The following is a 17084-nucleotide window of genomic DNA, read 5'->3' as shown; positions in this document are numbered from 1 at the left end:
TCTCCTTATGTTTTATATTCATGAGTGACTAATGTTTAAATATATTATTTATAGGACTAAGCCTGTCACTACAACGTGTTCACTTCTCAAAAATTAGAGGACAAAGCTCTAATTTAAACACTTCAAAAACACAAACACTAGCAAGAACATAGCAGGTGCCCAATAAATTGTTGTTATTGTAATTGCTGTCAATGAACAGCCACAGAAAGTATATTAGTCATGTAAAGGACTGGTTGCCCAATCTTCCAGGGAGAACAAAACATTCCCCTGAGAGTTTCAATGCAAAGTCTTAAGGGCATACCACCATTACGTGCCCTGACACACAATCCAGAACAATTCAAAATGTGTGAATATGTCCCAAGTTCTATCCAGCAATGGCCTCATTCAAAACTCGCATGAAATGACATCAAGAAAAAATACAGTGATAGAAGAAACCAACATTAAAATGCTGCCAATCCCAGATTACAATTTCCAATCAAGGTCCTAAAGAATAGGAAACATATTTCCCTCCTGTTAGGAGAAGACATGGGAAACTAAAAAATGTGGAATGATGACTGTATTGTCACAGGATGAGGTTTTGCTTAAATTTCTTTGTTAAAAAGAGGATTTTAATAAGAAAGAGGATATATTGGAAAACGACTGCAATATTTTTCAAAACACATAAGTAAAAGTTATGGAGAGGGGAGGAGAGAAAGAAGGATGAAGAGAGAAAATATTTTCATCCTTGGGATACTGGCAATGTTAAGGAACTAAGCTATACTCATGGAAGAAACCTCTTTCCATACAGAAGTTTGGAAATATGTTTACCCTCCCAATTTCTTACAACATAAATAAATGTACAAAAATCAGAAAATACTGTGTACATTTCTGTTATTTGCTTCTCAAAACCACAGAGAAATGCTACAAGATGGCTACAGGGAACAGAATGGACTACTTTGAAAAGGCAGTGGTGGAAAAGTGCTGGGTAACTTTTCATGCTCTATTTCCAAAACTACATCACAACACCATGGGTCAAATGTCCCATGTAATAACTAATTCACAGATTACATTTTTCTGAAGGACACTGGGTAACAGCCCTGAACATATTTGGAATTGTGAACAACTACTGAGGCATCTCTTTTGGTTGCAAAAAGTTACATGATGAAGTTGTTGTAACAAAAACATTCAATATAGGTGAGAAATGCCAGAACTGGTATCATTCAGCTCTATTTCCTTCAAAAAGGGGAGAGATTTTGGTGCCTAATACTTTTTTTCTAAGCCTAAAAGTACTTTTAAAAATCTGTTTCCCACATGCTCTACAATAAATCAAATGATCACTTCTATTCTTTGGCTTCTAATAAGTACCCCAAGTTAGAAAGCATAAGCTCATTAAGCCAAGATTTTTGTGAAATGAAGAGAAGAATATCTTCACTTTACAAAGTAAGAGGGAAATTAGATCACCTAAACACAACTTTTGCTATAGACACTAAGCTATCCTAGAAATTCAAAACCTCCTAAGTTTAAATCTGTAGAAATCTGCAACCTGAAAGGGTCTTAACTACACAATTCCTTAAAATACTACGGGAACCAAAAGGAAAACCGCAATTTTAAAGCATGCTACTTACTTGGTGCATTCTTCTAAAGACTGTACAAGCATTTGTTGGAAAGAACTTATTTCTTCTAGATTTCCCATTAAATATAAAATATTTGTTGAGTTTAACCTGGAGACAAGAAAAGCACAAGTAAAAACATGTGAGCAATTTTACAAACATGCCTCCTCCCCATCCAAAACCCACAAAATTCTTCTTTTATTTTTAAAGCATGCTTTAATACAAAAGTAAAATCCTTCAATGCCATTTTTTATTATCAACTTTCCAGTAAAGGATGAGAGCAGGTAGTAGTAAGGGGACAGAAAGTAGCATAGAATTATTTAAGTATTAAAAATCCCTTCTAATAATAACAAGAATTAATAATCTAACTTACTTTTCACTGGACTGTAATGGTCGCAGGTAAGTTGAAAGAATAGTCTGTAGTTCTTTAGAATATTCATTTTCTGTTTCTAAAATATTCTGTAGCACCTACAATAAATAATGAATGACTATTAGCTAACTTTCAAATGATGATAACACTGCACAAGAATTACACACTTTGGGAAAAATTACAATACGATTATTGTTCAAGTCTTATCTCAGGCCTTTATAGAAGTGTTTGAGATCATTACTTCACCCGTGCTCTTTGGTTCTGAACCTATTAATTCTTCAAATCTATGTGAGGAACTATAGCTAATACTTATTCAAATTATCCCATCCCATCTTGCCAAAAACATTACTGAATAAGTAGTAACAAAAAAAGCAAAGAGCTCTAAAGTGAGAGTAGAAAGAATATATACCATTAATCAATGTGCCTAACACAACTAGTCAGAAAGGAACTAGACATACAACTACAAGACACTACTCTAACCACATTCCAATTCAATTCAACAACCATTCATTATGTCTTTGAAATATATAAAACGTGAACATGCCGTACTAATATATTTTCAGTAGAGCGATGAATTAGTGAAAAAACCATTCTGGAAAGCAATTTGGAATTATGTAAAGTGACTAAAATAATCATTCCCTTTGACCCAAAGATTCCACTACTAAGTATACATCCCAAGGAGATCTCTGACAAACATAAAGGTTCCACAATACACCAAGATATTTGTAACAGCACTTTTTGTGGTAACAATCAACAACAATCATTTATCAAGCATTTATCATTTGGCCAGCACTGTGTAAAGTTCTGGGAAGACAAAGAAAGGCAAAGAACAGTTCCTGCTCCCAAGAAGCTCAGTCTAATAAAGGAGATGATATGCAAACAATTACGTACGAACAAGCTATACAGAGAAAAAATTGGAGATCATGAAGATAATCAATAGAAGGAAGGCACCAGCATTAAGAGATTGGGAGAAGCTTCTTATAGAAGATGGGATTTTAGTTGGGACTTGAAGAAAACCAAAGAAGTCAAGAAAGGAGAAGGGCCACCTCTGCACATGAGACAGAGTCAAGGATGTGATAATAAAGGAATACATCTAAGTGATGTGAGATGAAAAACAAGGCAAAAATCTCGTGAATGGCATCGCTTTTTTTTTCAGTGAAATATGAGGCAAGGTTCTCAGCTGAGAGGAAAAGAGAGGGGTAGTCATGGAAATGAGGAAAGATGGAAATATCTGAAAAAAGCACATGGTCAGTAGAGGATCTAATCATTTAGGGAGGTGTAACAGGATTACCTTGCCACAATGAGGCCTCAACTGAAATTTTTTTCAGTTGAATATATATTTGTAGTAGACTTAGTCAACAGAGTTTCATGAATTTTTATCCAGCTTTGTTGGGTGGGAGTGATCCAAGACTTGTGAGGGACTGTCTGATGCTGGCAGCTACCAGGTTGGGCACTGTGGCAAGTGTAGGGTAAGATCTGGGTATTTTGGAAGTCGAGGCAGGGGCTGTGGTAGGCAGAGTCGTGGTGAACTGGGATGGGCTGGATACGGAGAAGCCCTGAGGCAGTGGGCAGTGCTATGTGAGATAAGCTGGGTGCAAGGAAGTAGCCGGAGCTTGAGCTCCTGAGGCAAGGGGCGGTGCCACGTGGGAGTGGGACGGCAGAGGACTGAGTTCCCTGTGCTTAGTCCCCTCCCTATATGCAATGTCATCCCCAGACGCCTCTTGTGACCTTCCTGACTTCCTGGGTCCCTTTGTGCAGCACTGACCCTAGAACCCTCCTCCCAGTGTCTGAGTCTGACTTCCTAGGTCACGTACTCTGTCTATGTGCTAATCCCAGATGCCTCCTCCCTGTATCCAGTCCTAGCTTCCTACGTCACTCCCTCCCCCTTGGTGTGCTAAACTCAGACAGCCCCTTCCGGTATCTGACCCTACAATCATTGGCTAGTAAGCGGGCTGGGGAGGAGGGGCTAGGTAGGTATTTAGGAACAAGCGTGGTCAGATCACACGCGCTCTCTCCTGGCTCCTGCCCTGTTGCTCTGGCCTTGCTGCTTGGGCTTGCTATGATGGCTTGCTGTGATGGCCTCTGAATAAAGCTCTGGTGTTGGCGCCTCCCGATGGCTCGTCTCTGTGTGTTTATCCGGCTGAGGACCGAAGACTCAGAAGTGAGTATGACTCTGGTAGTGTGCTCCTTATAGGAGGAGAGGGTACCGGCGTGCGGCCGGCAGAAGGTCGGCGTGCGGCCAGTACAAAGACTAAAGCTCAGAAAGACAAAACCGGCAACAAGATAAAGAGGCAAAGGACTTAAGTGAAGACGATAGTGTAGAGTTAAACTGGCTCACCAAACAATCAAGATACAGAAAGGAGAAGATTGTGGCCAGTACAGGGGTGATAGCCTGAGCAAGAACTAGGGGATAATTGGAGAGCACAGAAAGAACAAAGAACAGGGGTAGGATACACAAGATAGACAGAAAGATGAAATGATAACAAATTATGATCAGATAAATGGAATTTCAGAGTTCATGAGAATGAAAGAGGAATATTTTGGGGTGATGGCAAGATCAAGGGTATGTTGCTCAGGTGGAGGTACAGGTCATGGAAAAGGAGTAAACTGAGGAACTAGGAGATTAGAGTGTATGAGGCCATGTCAATATGTAAGTTGAAATCTCTGAATAGGAGGAGAAGAGTTAGAAAGGAGAAAGATTGTGAGCCACGGCTGCGAAAGTTGTTGAGAAATGGAGAATGTCTTGGAAGTTTTGTAGGTAAGCTACCAGAATCTTGACTGGGTGATAAATATGGATTGAGTGAACCTCAAAGGAGAAGAAGTTACAGACTGATGGTAATAAAGGGAGAGCTTCTAAGTTGCAATGGGGAAATAAGGAGGACTTTTCCTTTTAGGTAAAAGTGAACTTCTCTGTTTGACATCTAAATTACTTCATGAGCTTTCTAGTCTTCTTACATATTACCTCTCTCCACACATTGTGTGATATAACCATACTGGCCTATTTGTTACTCTGTTCATATGGCCCCCTCTCTCTTTCCAAGTCTTTGTACTAGCTGCCCTGATGCCTGGAATGCCCAGCTCTACACTACCTATCGGATTTTCTGGTTTCCTTCAAGATTCAGTTCAAGCACCACCTTTTGGCGTGGTGCCTTTGCTAATCCCTCCCCCCCCCCCACCCCCAGCTGCTATCAAATTTTCTCCTAAAACGACCTTACATTGATTTTGTATATGTTACATGCGTGCTTGCACATGGTGTCTCTGTCATCAGAACAGAAGTTCTTTGAAGGTAGAGCCAGTTATTGCCCTTTGTTTGTATCCTTTGTATCCCTAGTGTTTAATAAAAGTTTATAAACTGACTGAGTGAGCAATAATAATATGAACTTTGATCCTAGGCTCCAGGATAGTGTAGTGGAAAGACTACCTTAACCATAAGTCAAAGAGATCTTGGGTCTAGTTCTACTTCTACCATTAATTTGACATGTCATTTTGAATAAGTTAGTTCAACATGCTACAGAGAAGGGATCAAATATAAAGAATGACACACATTTCTGAACGTGACACAAGTAGACATCTATTTTGCTTGACTATCCATATTTGTTATCAAAATTTTGTTTTTTCTTCTCACCCTTCCCTGTGGGAGGAGGGAAGTGGGAAGGAGAGGGTGAAAAAAAGAAATTTGTTTTTTTAAAAAAGTAACTATCTCCCTGAACCTCGATGTCTCATTAGAGTTAAAGCCACATCCAGTTCTAACAGTATATAACACTGCATTCTTTCTACCACATCAGGTGCTAATCTAATCACCTAGAAAAGATTTCCTAGATAGATTTTCATTTTTCTAAATACCTAGGAGATCTCCATGTTTAAATTTATGTGAAGAAAAATGCATTACTTTATTAATATAAAAAGGATATCAATATCCTGTGATTATCAAATGCACATTAACAAATACTATTTGGGTTATACAATTCACTACTGTCTTTGAGCAGATAATTCAGTTATTCCAGCCATTCATAATTAAATGCAAACCCGATTAAATATCTAACATGCTATTGTATTTAAAAAGAAGAACTTGTGGTTTCTTTTGCTGGTGACATTGAACTCCAGTGAATTCCCTAAACGGTTGTATTCATTTAAAAGTAGAATGGGGAAGCAAGGCAGGAGAGAAGGGATCACATATGGAGGTGTCAAAAATTGTTCATTTATTTGTTAAGAGTCTGGTGAGATCATAAATGTCTTCCTTCTGAAAAATGTACATAAATATCACACTACAACAGTAGTTCTTAAGTTGGGGCCAGAAACCACAGCCTAACAGTGCATTAATTCTCTGAGTAGAAAGAAGTTGTGAACTTGGTGATTTATTTTCTTTAAAAATACAAAATGGAATCCATAGTCATAAGAAAAAATGTTCTAAATCACTATTGATTAGAGAAATGCAAATCAAAACGACTCTGAGGTACCACATCACACCTATCAGATTGGCTAACCTGACAAAACAGGTAAATGATAAATTCTGGAGAAGATGTGGTAAAATTGCAACACTGATGCACTGTTGGTGGAGTTGTGAACTGATTCAGCCATTCTGGAGAGCAATTTGGAACTATGCCCAAAGGGCTATAAAATTGTGCATACCCTTTGACCCAGCAATAACACTTCTAGGTCTGTATCCCAAAGAGATCACAAAAACAGGAAAAGGACCCACATGTACAAAAATATTTATAGCAGCTCTTTGTGTGTTGGCAAAGAATTAGAAATTGAGGGGATGCCCATTAATTGGGTAATGGCTGAACAAGTTGTGGTATATGAATTTAATGGAATACTACTGTGCTATAAGAAATGATGAGCAGGCAGACTTCAGCTGGAAAGTCTTGAATCGATTGATGCTGCGTGAAGTGAGCAGAACCATGAGAACACTGGACACAGTAACAGCCACAATGTGCAACAATGACTAACTTTGATAGACTCATCTCTTCTTTGCAATGCAAGGATCTAAGACAATTCCAAAGCACTCATGACGGAAAATGCTGTCCACATTCAGAAAAAGAACTATAGAGTCTGAATGCAGATTAAACCCTATTATTTGCTCTTTTCCTCTCTCTTTTTTTTTCTTCTTTCTCCTATTTTCTCCCATTAGTTCTAATTTTTCTTTACATCATGACTAACATGTAAATAGATTCACTACGAATGTATATGTAGAGCCAATGTCAAATTGCACGTCATATTGGGGTGCAGGGAGGGCAGAGATTGGGAGAAAATTTGGAATTCAAAATCTTACGGAAGTGAATGTTGAAAACTAAAAATAAATAAATAAAAACTCCTTCCTTAGGTTGTAGGGAAAGTAAGGGAAGAGGTGAAAGAAACACCAGGAGCAAGATGCATAACAGGAAACACAAGTGTACTTTATAGGAACTGCTATTACTTCAACCTGGCTACAACAGAGAATTTATTAAAGAAAACTAGAGAGAAGGCTACTGTAGCACCCAATAGACTCCCTATATATGTGGCCAGTCTCCAAATACTAAGTTCATAGTCCCTTGGGAAATTTAGTTTTAGGTCCTAATGAAATGATGTAGTAAGAATGATATACTAAACTTCCAACAAAGAGAAACCAGGGTTGGGCCAGTTCCTTGGGAGGTTTGTATACAGATGGCACATAATAGAGTAGCAGAAATGGCAGGGGAAAAGCTAAGTAACATAGCAACTGTAGAGGCAGTAAAACTTGAACTCCAGTAAGGAAAAAAAGAAGATAAAGGGAGTTATCAAGAAGAGGTATCAAGATTGCATTGACTCATTGTGGCAGGTCACTTATGTGGCCAAGGTAATGATGCAAATACCTTGTGCAGAATGCAAAGAAATTAAACTCTCTTTATCCTTCTCCCCTTTCTGCTCTTCAGCTGGAAGCAACTGGAGACTATTTTGGAATTTATTTTCTTACTCTACTACAAATTGTTTTTCCCCCCTTATCTAGCTTTACTTCTCATAAACATCTGTGTTTGACACAGATATGTGTATTTCCTTGTGCGTACTGTTTACGACCAAGGAGGTGGGGGGGGGGGTTGGAGAGGGCTAGGAAGGGATATTTCTTATACTATATAAACTGACCAAATCCTCATTATTGTTACAGACTAGAAATATGGAGCAATTAATTCTCTTTTTGTGGTGGCAAAGAATTGGAAATTGAGGGGATGCCCATCAATTGGGGAATGGCTGAACAAATTATGGTATATGAATGTAATAGAATACTATTGTGCTATAAGAAATGATGAGCTGGAGGTCTTCAGAAAAACCTGAAAAGACTTGTATGGACTGATGCTGAGTGAAGTGAGCAGAACCAGGAGAACACTGTACACAGTAACAGTTATGTTGTGTGATAGACTTAGCTCTTCTCAACAATGCAAGGCTCTAAGACATCCCCAAAAGACTCATGATGGAAAATGCTATCCACATCCAGAGAAAGAACTATGGAATCTGAATGCAGATGGAAGCATACTATTTGCTCTCCTTTTCTTTTGTTGTTTTGTTTTATTTCTTCTTTCTCGTGGTTCCTCCCATTAGTTCTAATTCCTCTATACATCATGACTAATGTGAAAAATATGCTTAATATCAATGTATAAGTAGAGCCTGTATCAGATTGCATAGCATCTTAGAAGAGGGAAGGAGAAGGAAGGGGAGAAAATTTAAAACTCAAAATCTTATGGAAGTAAATGTTGAAAACTAAAAATAAATAAATTATTAAAAAAATAAAAATAAAAATACAAAGTGGAAAAGTTAATCAAGCATAATGGGATCTCAAAAAACGGTTAATATCTCAATTAGGAATTGACATACATATTAAAAGTCTTTTTTTCTAATGTTAAAATAAATATACATAAGATGAACTAGCTTCTTAACTACAGATATTAGATGAAGATACAAATAATATTAACTGGTTATAGAAAAATTGCCACCAGAAATTTCTCAAAAAAAAAAGTTTAATACAAAATACAAAATTTCTTTTTTCTTCACTATATCACATGCAATGGAAAGACAACTAGTTTTTAATACTGGTTTTCAAAGACAACACTTTGTGAACAGTAATACACAAAAACTAAACAGTTACCAATAAGAATGTGTTGTAAATACAATAACCTTCCATCTGTTCCCCTCAAGAAAAAAAAATACTCTTAACTTCACTGAAATAATTAAATCTTAAGTCTAGTCAGCTGCTAGCCACAAGCATTATTCTAAAATAACTGTTATAGCCAAGTTACTCATTTTCTTATGCAAAAAGAGAAAAGACATGGCTTTTTCAAAAAAAATAAGCAATGCTGTACTTGCTGAGTCTTGCCTACAAAGTTCTCTATTTTGCAATTATCTGAAGTCCTTCACCAGCCTTCTACACTTCAGCAAGAGATTTCTGTCTCTAACCTCATTATTGTGTCTGGGTGCTCTAATAATCACCTTTTTTTCCTTTTCTGCTTTCAGCATGTTCCGGCTACTGCAGGACCCCATGAGACATCACTTGAAGATTCACTTCCAGAATTACATCATAGTATGCTACTGATAAGACTGGGGACCAAAAGAAAGTATGTCCTGAGATGGCAGCCTTTAAAAATCCATGACTGGTGAACAAACAGAAAGCTGAGCTCATCCTGTACAAGCTTTCCCTGAGTCATGAGGTATGGAAAATCAAACCTAGTTAACAACAGTCACACAGAGAGCTCAATCAATTCCTTAAGACAATTCCTAAATTGTCAACCATAAAAGGCTTCATGAACCTACACAGTATCATTCACCTAGTAGCCAAACAGAAACTTAGATCTTTATTACTTTGAGGAGGCCCCAGTATAGTCCATTTTACAAAGTCCCAGAAAGTCCCAGTGTAAATCACTCTAAGGCATGGCTCAAAAAATGTGGTTTAGATCTAGAAGTCAGGCTTCAAACTGACGAGTCAGATAAATTTTTCAGCTTTCAAGGAAAGGAAAGCAAAAGGAGACATATTAAACTATGCATGAAGATACAAGTTCCCATTCCCAGGAAAAGAGTCAAATTAAAAGTACCAAAGTTCTACAAAAGGATTTCAAAAGAATCTATGGAGAAGCTCAAAGGAAGAGCAGAGCACTACAATCCTACTAGCCTATTTAGGATAAGTGTGTTAAAACTGTATCTTGTTCTGGTCCCCCCAACCCAACTTCTCCCCCCCCCCCACAAACACACATCCTTCTAGTTAGTATAGTAAGTTTATAAGTAGCTAATATAAGGTAACAATAGTAGGAAGTCAGATTAAAAGGGGGAACCTAGAAGTCACTTATAGACTGTACCATATATTAAAGGAGCATAACAGTGGCAAACCATCTCATAAATAAAGGGACCATAGGAGCCACTGGAAACTGTCTTAATGTAAGGGCCCTTCAGGCCTACTAACTGCCCTTGATCTGTAAACCTGAGATAAGCTCTAGATATAGCATTATGATAATAAATAAACCCTAAGGTGTTGCTGACAACTTTGAGATGATGTGGATATGCTCATGAACTAACCTTTTTTTTGGGGGGGGGCGGCCCTAGGCAACATGGTTAAGTGATTTGCCCAGGGTCACACAGCTAGTGTTATGTGTTTGAGGCTGGATTTGAACTCAGGTCCTTCTGAATCCAGGGCTGGTGCTCTATCCACTGCACCACCTAGCTGCCCCTTGAACTAACCTTAAGGTAGCAAGACAACAATTAGTCTGTCCCCTACCACCAAATAAAATGAAACCCTTAACTCCTGCTCCCCCCTGCACTCCATGCTGCCCCAAAGCTCCCAATTCTGATCCAAATTATGTGATTCTCTGTACACTTACTTATCCCCATTCTCTTCTACATATTGCCTACCTTCCACTGTCTGCATCATTTGCCCCTGTACTCTCCGTGCCTTGTTAAAGTGTGGTTGAAGTATTATTCCTCACTTGCTGCCATTGGTGAATATCAAAAAACCAGATGTGCCAGCCCCACCTCAACCCAAAGGGATCTCCTTGGTAATAATTAATAATTTAGATCTATAAATCAGGCTTCAAATTGAGGAGCCAGATAAATTTTTCATTTTTCAAGAAAAGGAAAGCAAAAGGAGACACATTAAACCACGCATGAAGATACAAGTTCCCATTCCCAGGTAAAGAGCCTGTTTCCTTGGTAATAAACCGGAAGCACCAGGGCTAAGACTGCACGTTATCTACAGCCTATCCTACTCCCAAACAAGCAAAGCACAACGAATTCATGGATAGAAAGCAACTATGAATAGATGAACCTCATGTGTCCTTTTTTCCCTCTTTCCTGGGTCACAATATATCAATTAATAATTCCTTAAATTAACTGGCAGTTCAACAAGTAAACCTTGCTGCCAGTGACCCTTTCCCAGGAGCTAACCATTTTATTTTTTCCAAACCCTTAAGAGTGTCCACAGGGTATAATCAGGTACAATCTGGCAGAGAAGTATGTGGAGCCCCAAAGTGGACCTCCACTGTTATTCACATAAAGTAACAGAGTCCAAAGCTAGACTTCTTTTCAATATATGAGTATAAAGGAAATATACTTTTATATTCTGGGGAAGGATTGAGGTAAAAATGCTAAGTACAAAAAGATGTGTCATATGTATTTTTTTAACATATTACTTAACATTTAACATATAACTTAACATTTAACATATTACTTTTTCTTAAGCATTACACCAAAAGAATTAAAGAAAGCCTAAATTACTTAAGTTAAATCCAAATATATGATTTACGTAATAAAAAATGTACTCATCACCAAAATGCAGGAACCTGGCCTTGAAAAATAAGGGTTTTGCTGCTTTGATTAAAATCAACTTACATAGATCTTTTTTCTTTTCTTTTTTTGGCTAAGTCAATATACTCAGGTCTCTTCCTTACCTCCAAATGCAGTTAGATACAAAGTCCTATGACTGAATTTCAAGTCCAATCCCTTCTTTTTAACAGGTAAGGAAAGTGAAGCCCAGAACTTCTCCCAAAGTCACACAAATCTAAACAGCAGAACCAGGATATGATTTCTGTCTCTGCAATATCTCCCATTTCTATCCCCTCTGTGACCAATCTCATTCAACCTACCTAGTTCATACCCCCATTACTGCTTATTTAGCTTTATACAATCTTGTTTCCTTACCCCCTTTGCCTACCTCCATTCTAGACTAGTTACCATTAAATTGTCATCATCATCTTCCCAATGCAGAGCTCCAATCATATCAACTGCTTGCTCATTAACCTTTTACATTTTCCAAACAACATTTGGAAATCCTAGTAAATCAAGACCTTTCTAAGCCACTGACTCCAAACCACTTTTTAAATCCTATCTCAAGCTATTCCTTATACTTCAGGCAGACTACTTGACGTTATATATCCTCCACTTGCTAAAGTTCTATCTATGATCTCATCAGTTTGAATCTATATATCCCCAGACAGAAATGCGCAAGAAGAGCAGTCACCTGATAGAGACATAAAAGGGAAAAAAAATCAGGCCAGCAGAGAACAATAACATAGAAGATTACAGAAAATGCAGAAGAACAATCCAACCTATGTTATTTATTATTTATTAATATTTATTATTTATTCATTTTATTTAAACATTTCCCAATTACATTTTAATATGGCTTCTGTTTGAAACCTCTGTACTAGATAATGTAATTTCAGAAACATTAAAGTCCTAGCTAGAAGTACTGGAAGTAAAGGGGCATGGATAGCTTCACAGCCAAGAGAGAAAAGATAATTACAATGAGTACAAGGTAAAAGAAGAATCAACAGGAAGACTGATATCTCAAAGCACCCTCAGGGCAAGGGTTAGCAATGCACAGAATGGGGATGGACATAACAAGACCCCAAAGACTGCATGGTTCCTTCCTGTTGGCCTAGCATCTGGAAGGCTGTGCTTTGGGGTCTGAAGAGGACTGTGGAAATGATGAAATATGGTATTTCTCTAGTATATATAACTTAATGGTGAAAGGTTACATTATCATTTTATTTTAAAAGTACATACCTAGCTGGTCCAAGGCAGCTACTAAACTTTGCCTACCAACACATAATATTTATAAGATAGAGAAAACACAAGATGCTCACTGGTAATATACCTTGCCTTTCCATAACATTTAAAGAATGAAAATAGGAAGAGTATTTACTTTTCTCATAAGGACTGGAATGTACTGACATAATATTATTAGAATGTGTTCAGTAAAACCTGCACATTAAAATTACAGCATACCATTTGGTATGTGAGTTCACAAGGATTCTGATTAAGGTCAGCAGACTGGGAAAATTTCCTTTAATCAAGTACCACCAGGTTGTCCCCTTATCCTACCCTTCCCCCTCCCACCACCACACACATATCCAGGTTGCCTGAAAAAGTTCATAAATTTAAGTTTTATTTCCTCTGGTCTAGGGCTTGACTCATCTGCCACAACACCCCTTTGATCTCTAATGTGAGATATCCAAGACATTCTGCAACCTTTACAGGAATTATAAAATTCTAATGTTACAGTGTAATAATTCATGAATGCTATAACTACAGAGTTTCAGAATGTGCCTATTCCCTCCTGAGTAAGAATGTCATCCTCAAATACAGATCATAGGGAATACTCATCAACCATTGAATCGTATTTTGGAAAACAAAATAAAATGGTGGAGCAAGTATTAAACTGAGCTCTAATCTCAGAGCTCTGCAGCTTATAAAGCCACTTTTGGCCCTAACAAATGTCACTTATAGTGACTTATAAGGAAGCAGCAACCAGCAAGATTAAGTTGCAGGTTGTCAGACAATGGAAGTAGTAATAGCTGATCAATCAAGTCTTGTTATTTCTTACTTTAAAAATGTTCTTACACTCTTTCCCATTCATACTGCCACCAGACTAGCCCAGGTACCCAACAATTTTGGCTTAGATTATTGCAGCAACTTAACTGGCCTCCCCTTTTTTCAGTTTTCCCTTCCAATTCATTCTGCACAAACTAATCTTCCTACTCACTGTTTCAGCATTTAATTCAATTTAAACTAATATTTTAAGTAACTTATTTGGTTCTACTCACTAAGGACACAAAAACAAAAATCAAATATTCCCTTGCCATTAAATAGCTTACATTATCTTGATAGGATAAAACATGTATTAAAATAAACAAATACAAAGTATAGACAAAATAACAGTAAATAGCTAATATTTATAGAGGGCCTGCTATGTGCCAGGCACTGTGCTAAGCATTTTACAAGTATGGTCTCATTTGATCCTCACAAATCCTGGGAGGTAGGTGCTCTTATTATTCCCCATTTTACAGATGAGGAAACTGAGGCAGGGATCAAGTGACTCACCCAGGGCCACACAACTAGTAAGTGTTTGAGGCCAGATTTGAACTCCAAGTTCTCCTGACTCCGGGCCCAGTGCATACTTCCACCATTATGAAAGACCCTGGGTCTGAGGTGGTACCTTAACTGTGTTCTGAAGGAAGCTAGGGATTCTACAAAGCAGACATAAGTAAGAAGTTTATTACAGGCATAGAGAAGCACTCCTACAAAAGTGCAGATGAGGGAGGCATACACAGGAACTTTACAAATAGAACTACAAAACAGGAAAGAAAAAAAAAAGCAGACCTAAATAAATGGAGAAATACAAACTTCTCATGGTAGGTTGAGCCAATATAATAAAAATGACAATAATACTTAACTTAATTTCCTTATTTAATGAAACAAAATCAAACTACCAAAGGATTACTTTATAGAGCTAGGGAAAAAAAATACTAAAATTCATCTAAAGGAACAAAAAGGTAAGAATCTCAAGAGAGATCATGGGGGGGGGGGAGGGGGAAAGGAGGGAAAAAAAGAACCTAATAGCATCAGATCTCAAACTACACTACAAAGCAGTAATCATCAAAACCAATTTGGTATGGGATAAAAAACAGAAAAATTAATCAATGCAACAGATGAAGTATACAAAACATAGAAGCAAAAAACCTAGTAGCCTAGTGTTTGATAAACCCAAAGATTCCCCAGCTACTGCAGTAAGAACTGACTATTCAATAAAAACTGCTGGGAAAACTGGAAACCGATTTGGCAGAAACTAAGTAAAGACCAAAATCTCATATCATATATCCAAATAAATTCCAAATAGATATACAACCTGGTTATAAAAGGTCATACCATAAATGAGAGGAGTAAGATAAATAACCTTTCAGAAATATGTATGGGAGAAAATTCAGGACCAAACAATGGAAAGAGAACATAGAAGATATATTGGATAATTTTGATTACATAAAAGAAAAAAGCTTTAATGCACATGCAAAAATCAATACAGTTAACATTAGAAAGGAAACAGTTTCCAGGTTGGGGAAAGAAATGCAGGAAGCTTCTCTGACAGAGTACTCATTTCTAAGATACATAAATAAGCTGATTCAAATTTATAAGAACAAGAACCATTCCCCAATAGATAAATAGTTAAAGGATATGAACAAGCAGTTTTCAGAGGAAGAAATAAAAGCTTTCAAGAGCTATGTGGAAAAAAACCTCCAAGTCACTAATAATTAGAAAAATGCAAATTAATGCAATTCTGAAGTTCTTCCTCATACCCATCAGATTGACAAAGTTTATTAAAAAAAAAAAAAGGAAAATAAGAAATGCTGGAGGGGCTATTAGAATTAAGGGACTACTGATAGAATTGTGATTAGTATAGCCATTCTAGAAAGCAATTTGGAACTATACCCCAAAATTCATTTATCTGTGCAATACCCATTGACCTGGTGATGTCACTATTAAGTCCATACTCCAAAGAAATGAAAGAAATAGGAAAAGGACCCACATGTATAAAAATACACCCGCTCTTTTTGGAGTGGCAAAGAACTAGAAACTAAAGGTAACCACCAACTAGGAAATGAATGAACAAATTATTATGTGAAAATATTCATATATATGACATAACAGGACATCATTCTACTATAATAAAGGCAGAAGAGGATCCAGAGAAACCTCAGAAAACTTGTATGAACTGAGGCAAAGTGAAAAGAATCTAGACAATAATTTATACAATGACATTATAAAGAAAAACAACTTTAAAAGATTTAAGAACTCTGATCAAATAGTAACTAATATGCAACTGAGCTCTTGAGAGGTAATGAATTCATGCTAGAGAAGAAATAAATTTTCATGCACCAGCCAATGTGGGAATTTTTTTGCTTGATTTGCTTGATACATGCCAAAAGTGTTTTGTTTGGTTGGTTGTTTTTCCAATGGGATTGGGATAGTATGAGGAAGAAGAGATTGGGATACCACCCCCTCCCCTGCAAAGGAGAGAGAAAGAGAATTAATAGACACAGGACAAGTATGAAAGTTACACGTTGACCTTATTATATTCTTACAAATAAAAGCAAACACTACATAACAGACATAGTTTCATGTATGTTACTCTCCTGTTCTTGAATGTATATGGAAATGATCATTATTTATTTATTTAGTTCAGTTTTTTTGTTTGGTTTTTGTTTTTGTTTTTAAAGGAAAGAGTAAAAGATGAACCAGGGACAGCCATTACTGTAGTCTGTCATCACCTCTCACTTAATTAAGAGACTGCAACAGTTTCTTAATTGGTTTCTGTCCCTCAAGTCTTTTCCACTCAGTCTCCCATTCTGGCCTGCTCCTCTCCAACCATCTTCATGCCATTTGGGACTCTCCACCTCCTATCCTGAGGTCCTGTACTCTGGCACTCCAGTTTTTTGTAAGGAGCCTGCCACTGACCCTCTACACCGACTGATGATCCCCCAGTCATCTTTACGCCACGTTTTCTTGGTTGCAACCTGATTCTTCTGGTCTTTCTCTGAGGTCCTGCTTTTTCCTGATTGGTAAGAATTGGTAAGACTGACCTGCCCACACTGCCCGCTCCTCTGAAGTCACCTTCATGAAGTCATTTAACTGTCACCAACAAGCTACTCATCTACTCCTACATTAGCTTTTCGAACAGTAATCAAATCAACAATGTCAATCCTCAAATAAGGTATTTCAATCAACTGCCCTGTATTTCCATTTTAATTTATATTCCCATTGTTTAGAACTGTGCCTGGCACGTAAAAAGCACTTAACAATTCTTTTTTTTCATTCATTCATTCATTCATTCATTCATTCATTCATTCATTCATTCA

General features: G+C 37.3%; 1 protein-coding gene across 4 annotated transcripts in view; it reads right to left on the bottom strand.

The window, feature by feature from the left end:
* LOC114046191 (rho guanine nucleotide exchange factor 7) overlaps positions 1-17084 on the bottom strand; it is a 317431-nt gene that overhangs the window by 123277 nt on the left and 177070 nt on the right. For all 4 annotated transcript variants that reach the window (XM_027866432.1, XM_027866431.1, XM_027866434.1 and 1 more), the window contains 2 exons: positions 1963-2057; positions 1605-1700 (listed from right to left, as the gene is read on the bottom strand). In XM_027866432.1, the coding sequence (XP_027722233.1) occupies positions 1605-1700; positions 1963-2057 (191 nt within the window). The remainder of the gene's footprint in view (positions 1-1604; positions 1701-1962; positions 2058-17084) is intronic.

Source organism: Vombatus ursinus, unplaced genomic scaffold (assembly GCF_900497805.2).
Source record: "Vombatus ursinus unplaced genomic scaffold, bare-nosed wombat genome assembly UNPS02014781.1, whole genome shotgun sequence".
NCBI lineage: Eukaryota > Metazoa > Chordata > Mammalia > Diprotodontia > Vombatidae > Vombatus > Vombatus ursinus.
Note: the sequence above shows the minus strand (reverse complement) of the source record. Positions and strands in the feature narration are given on the sequence as shown.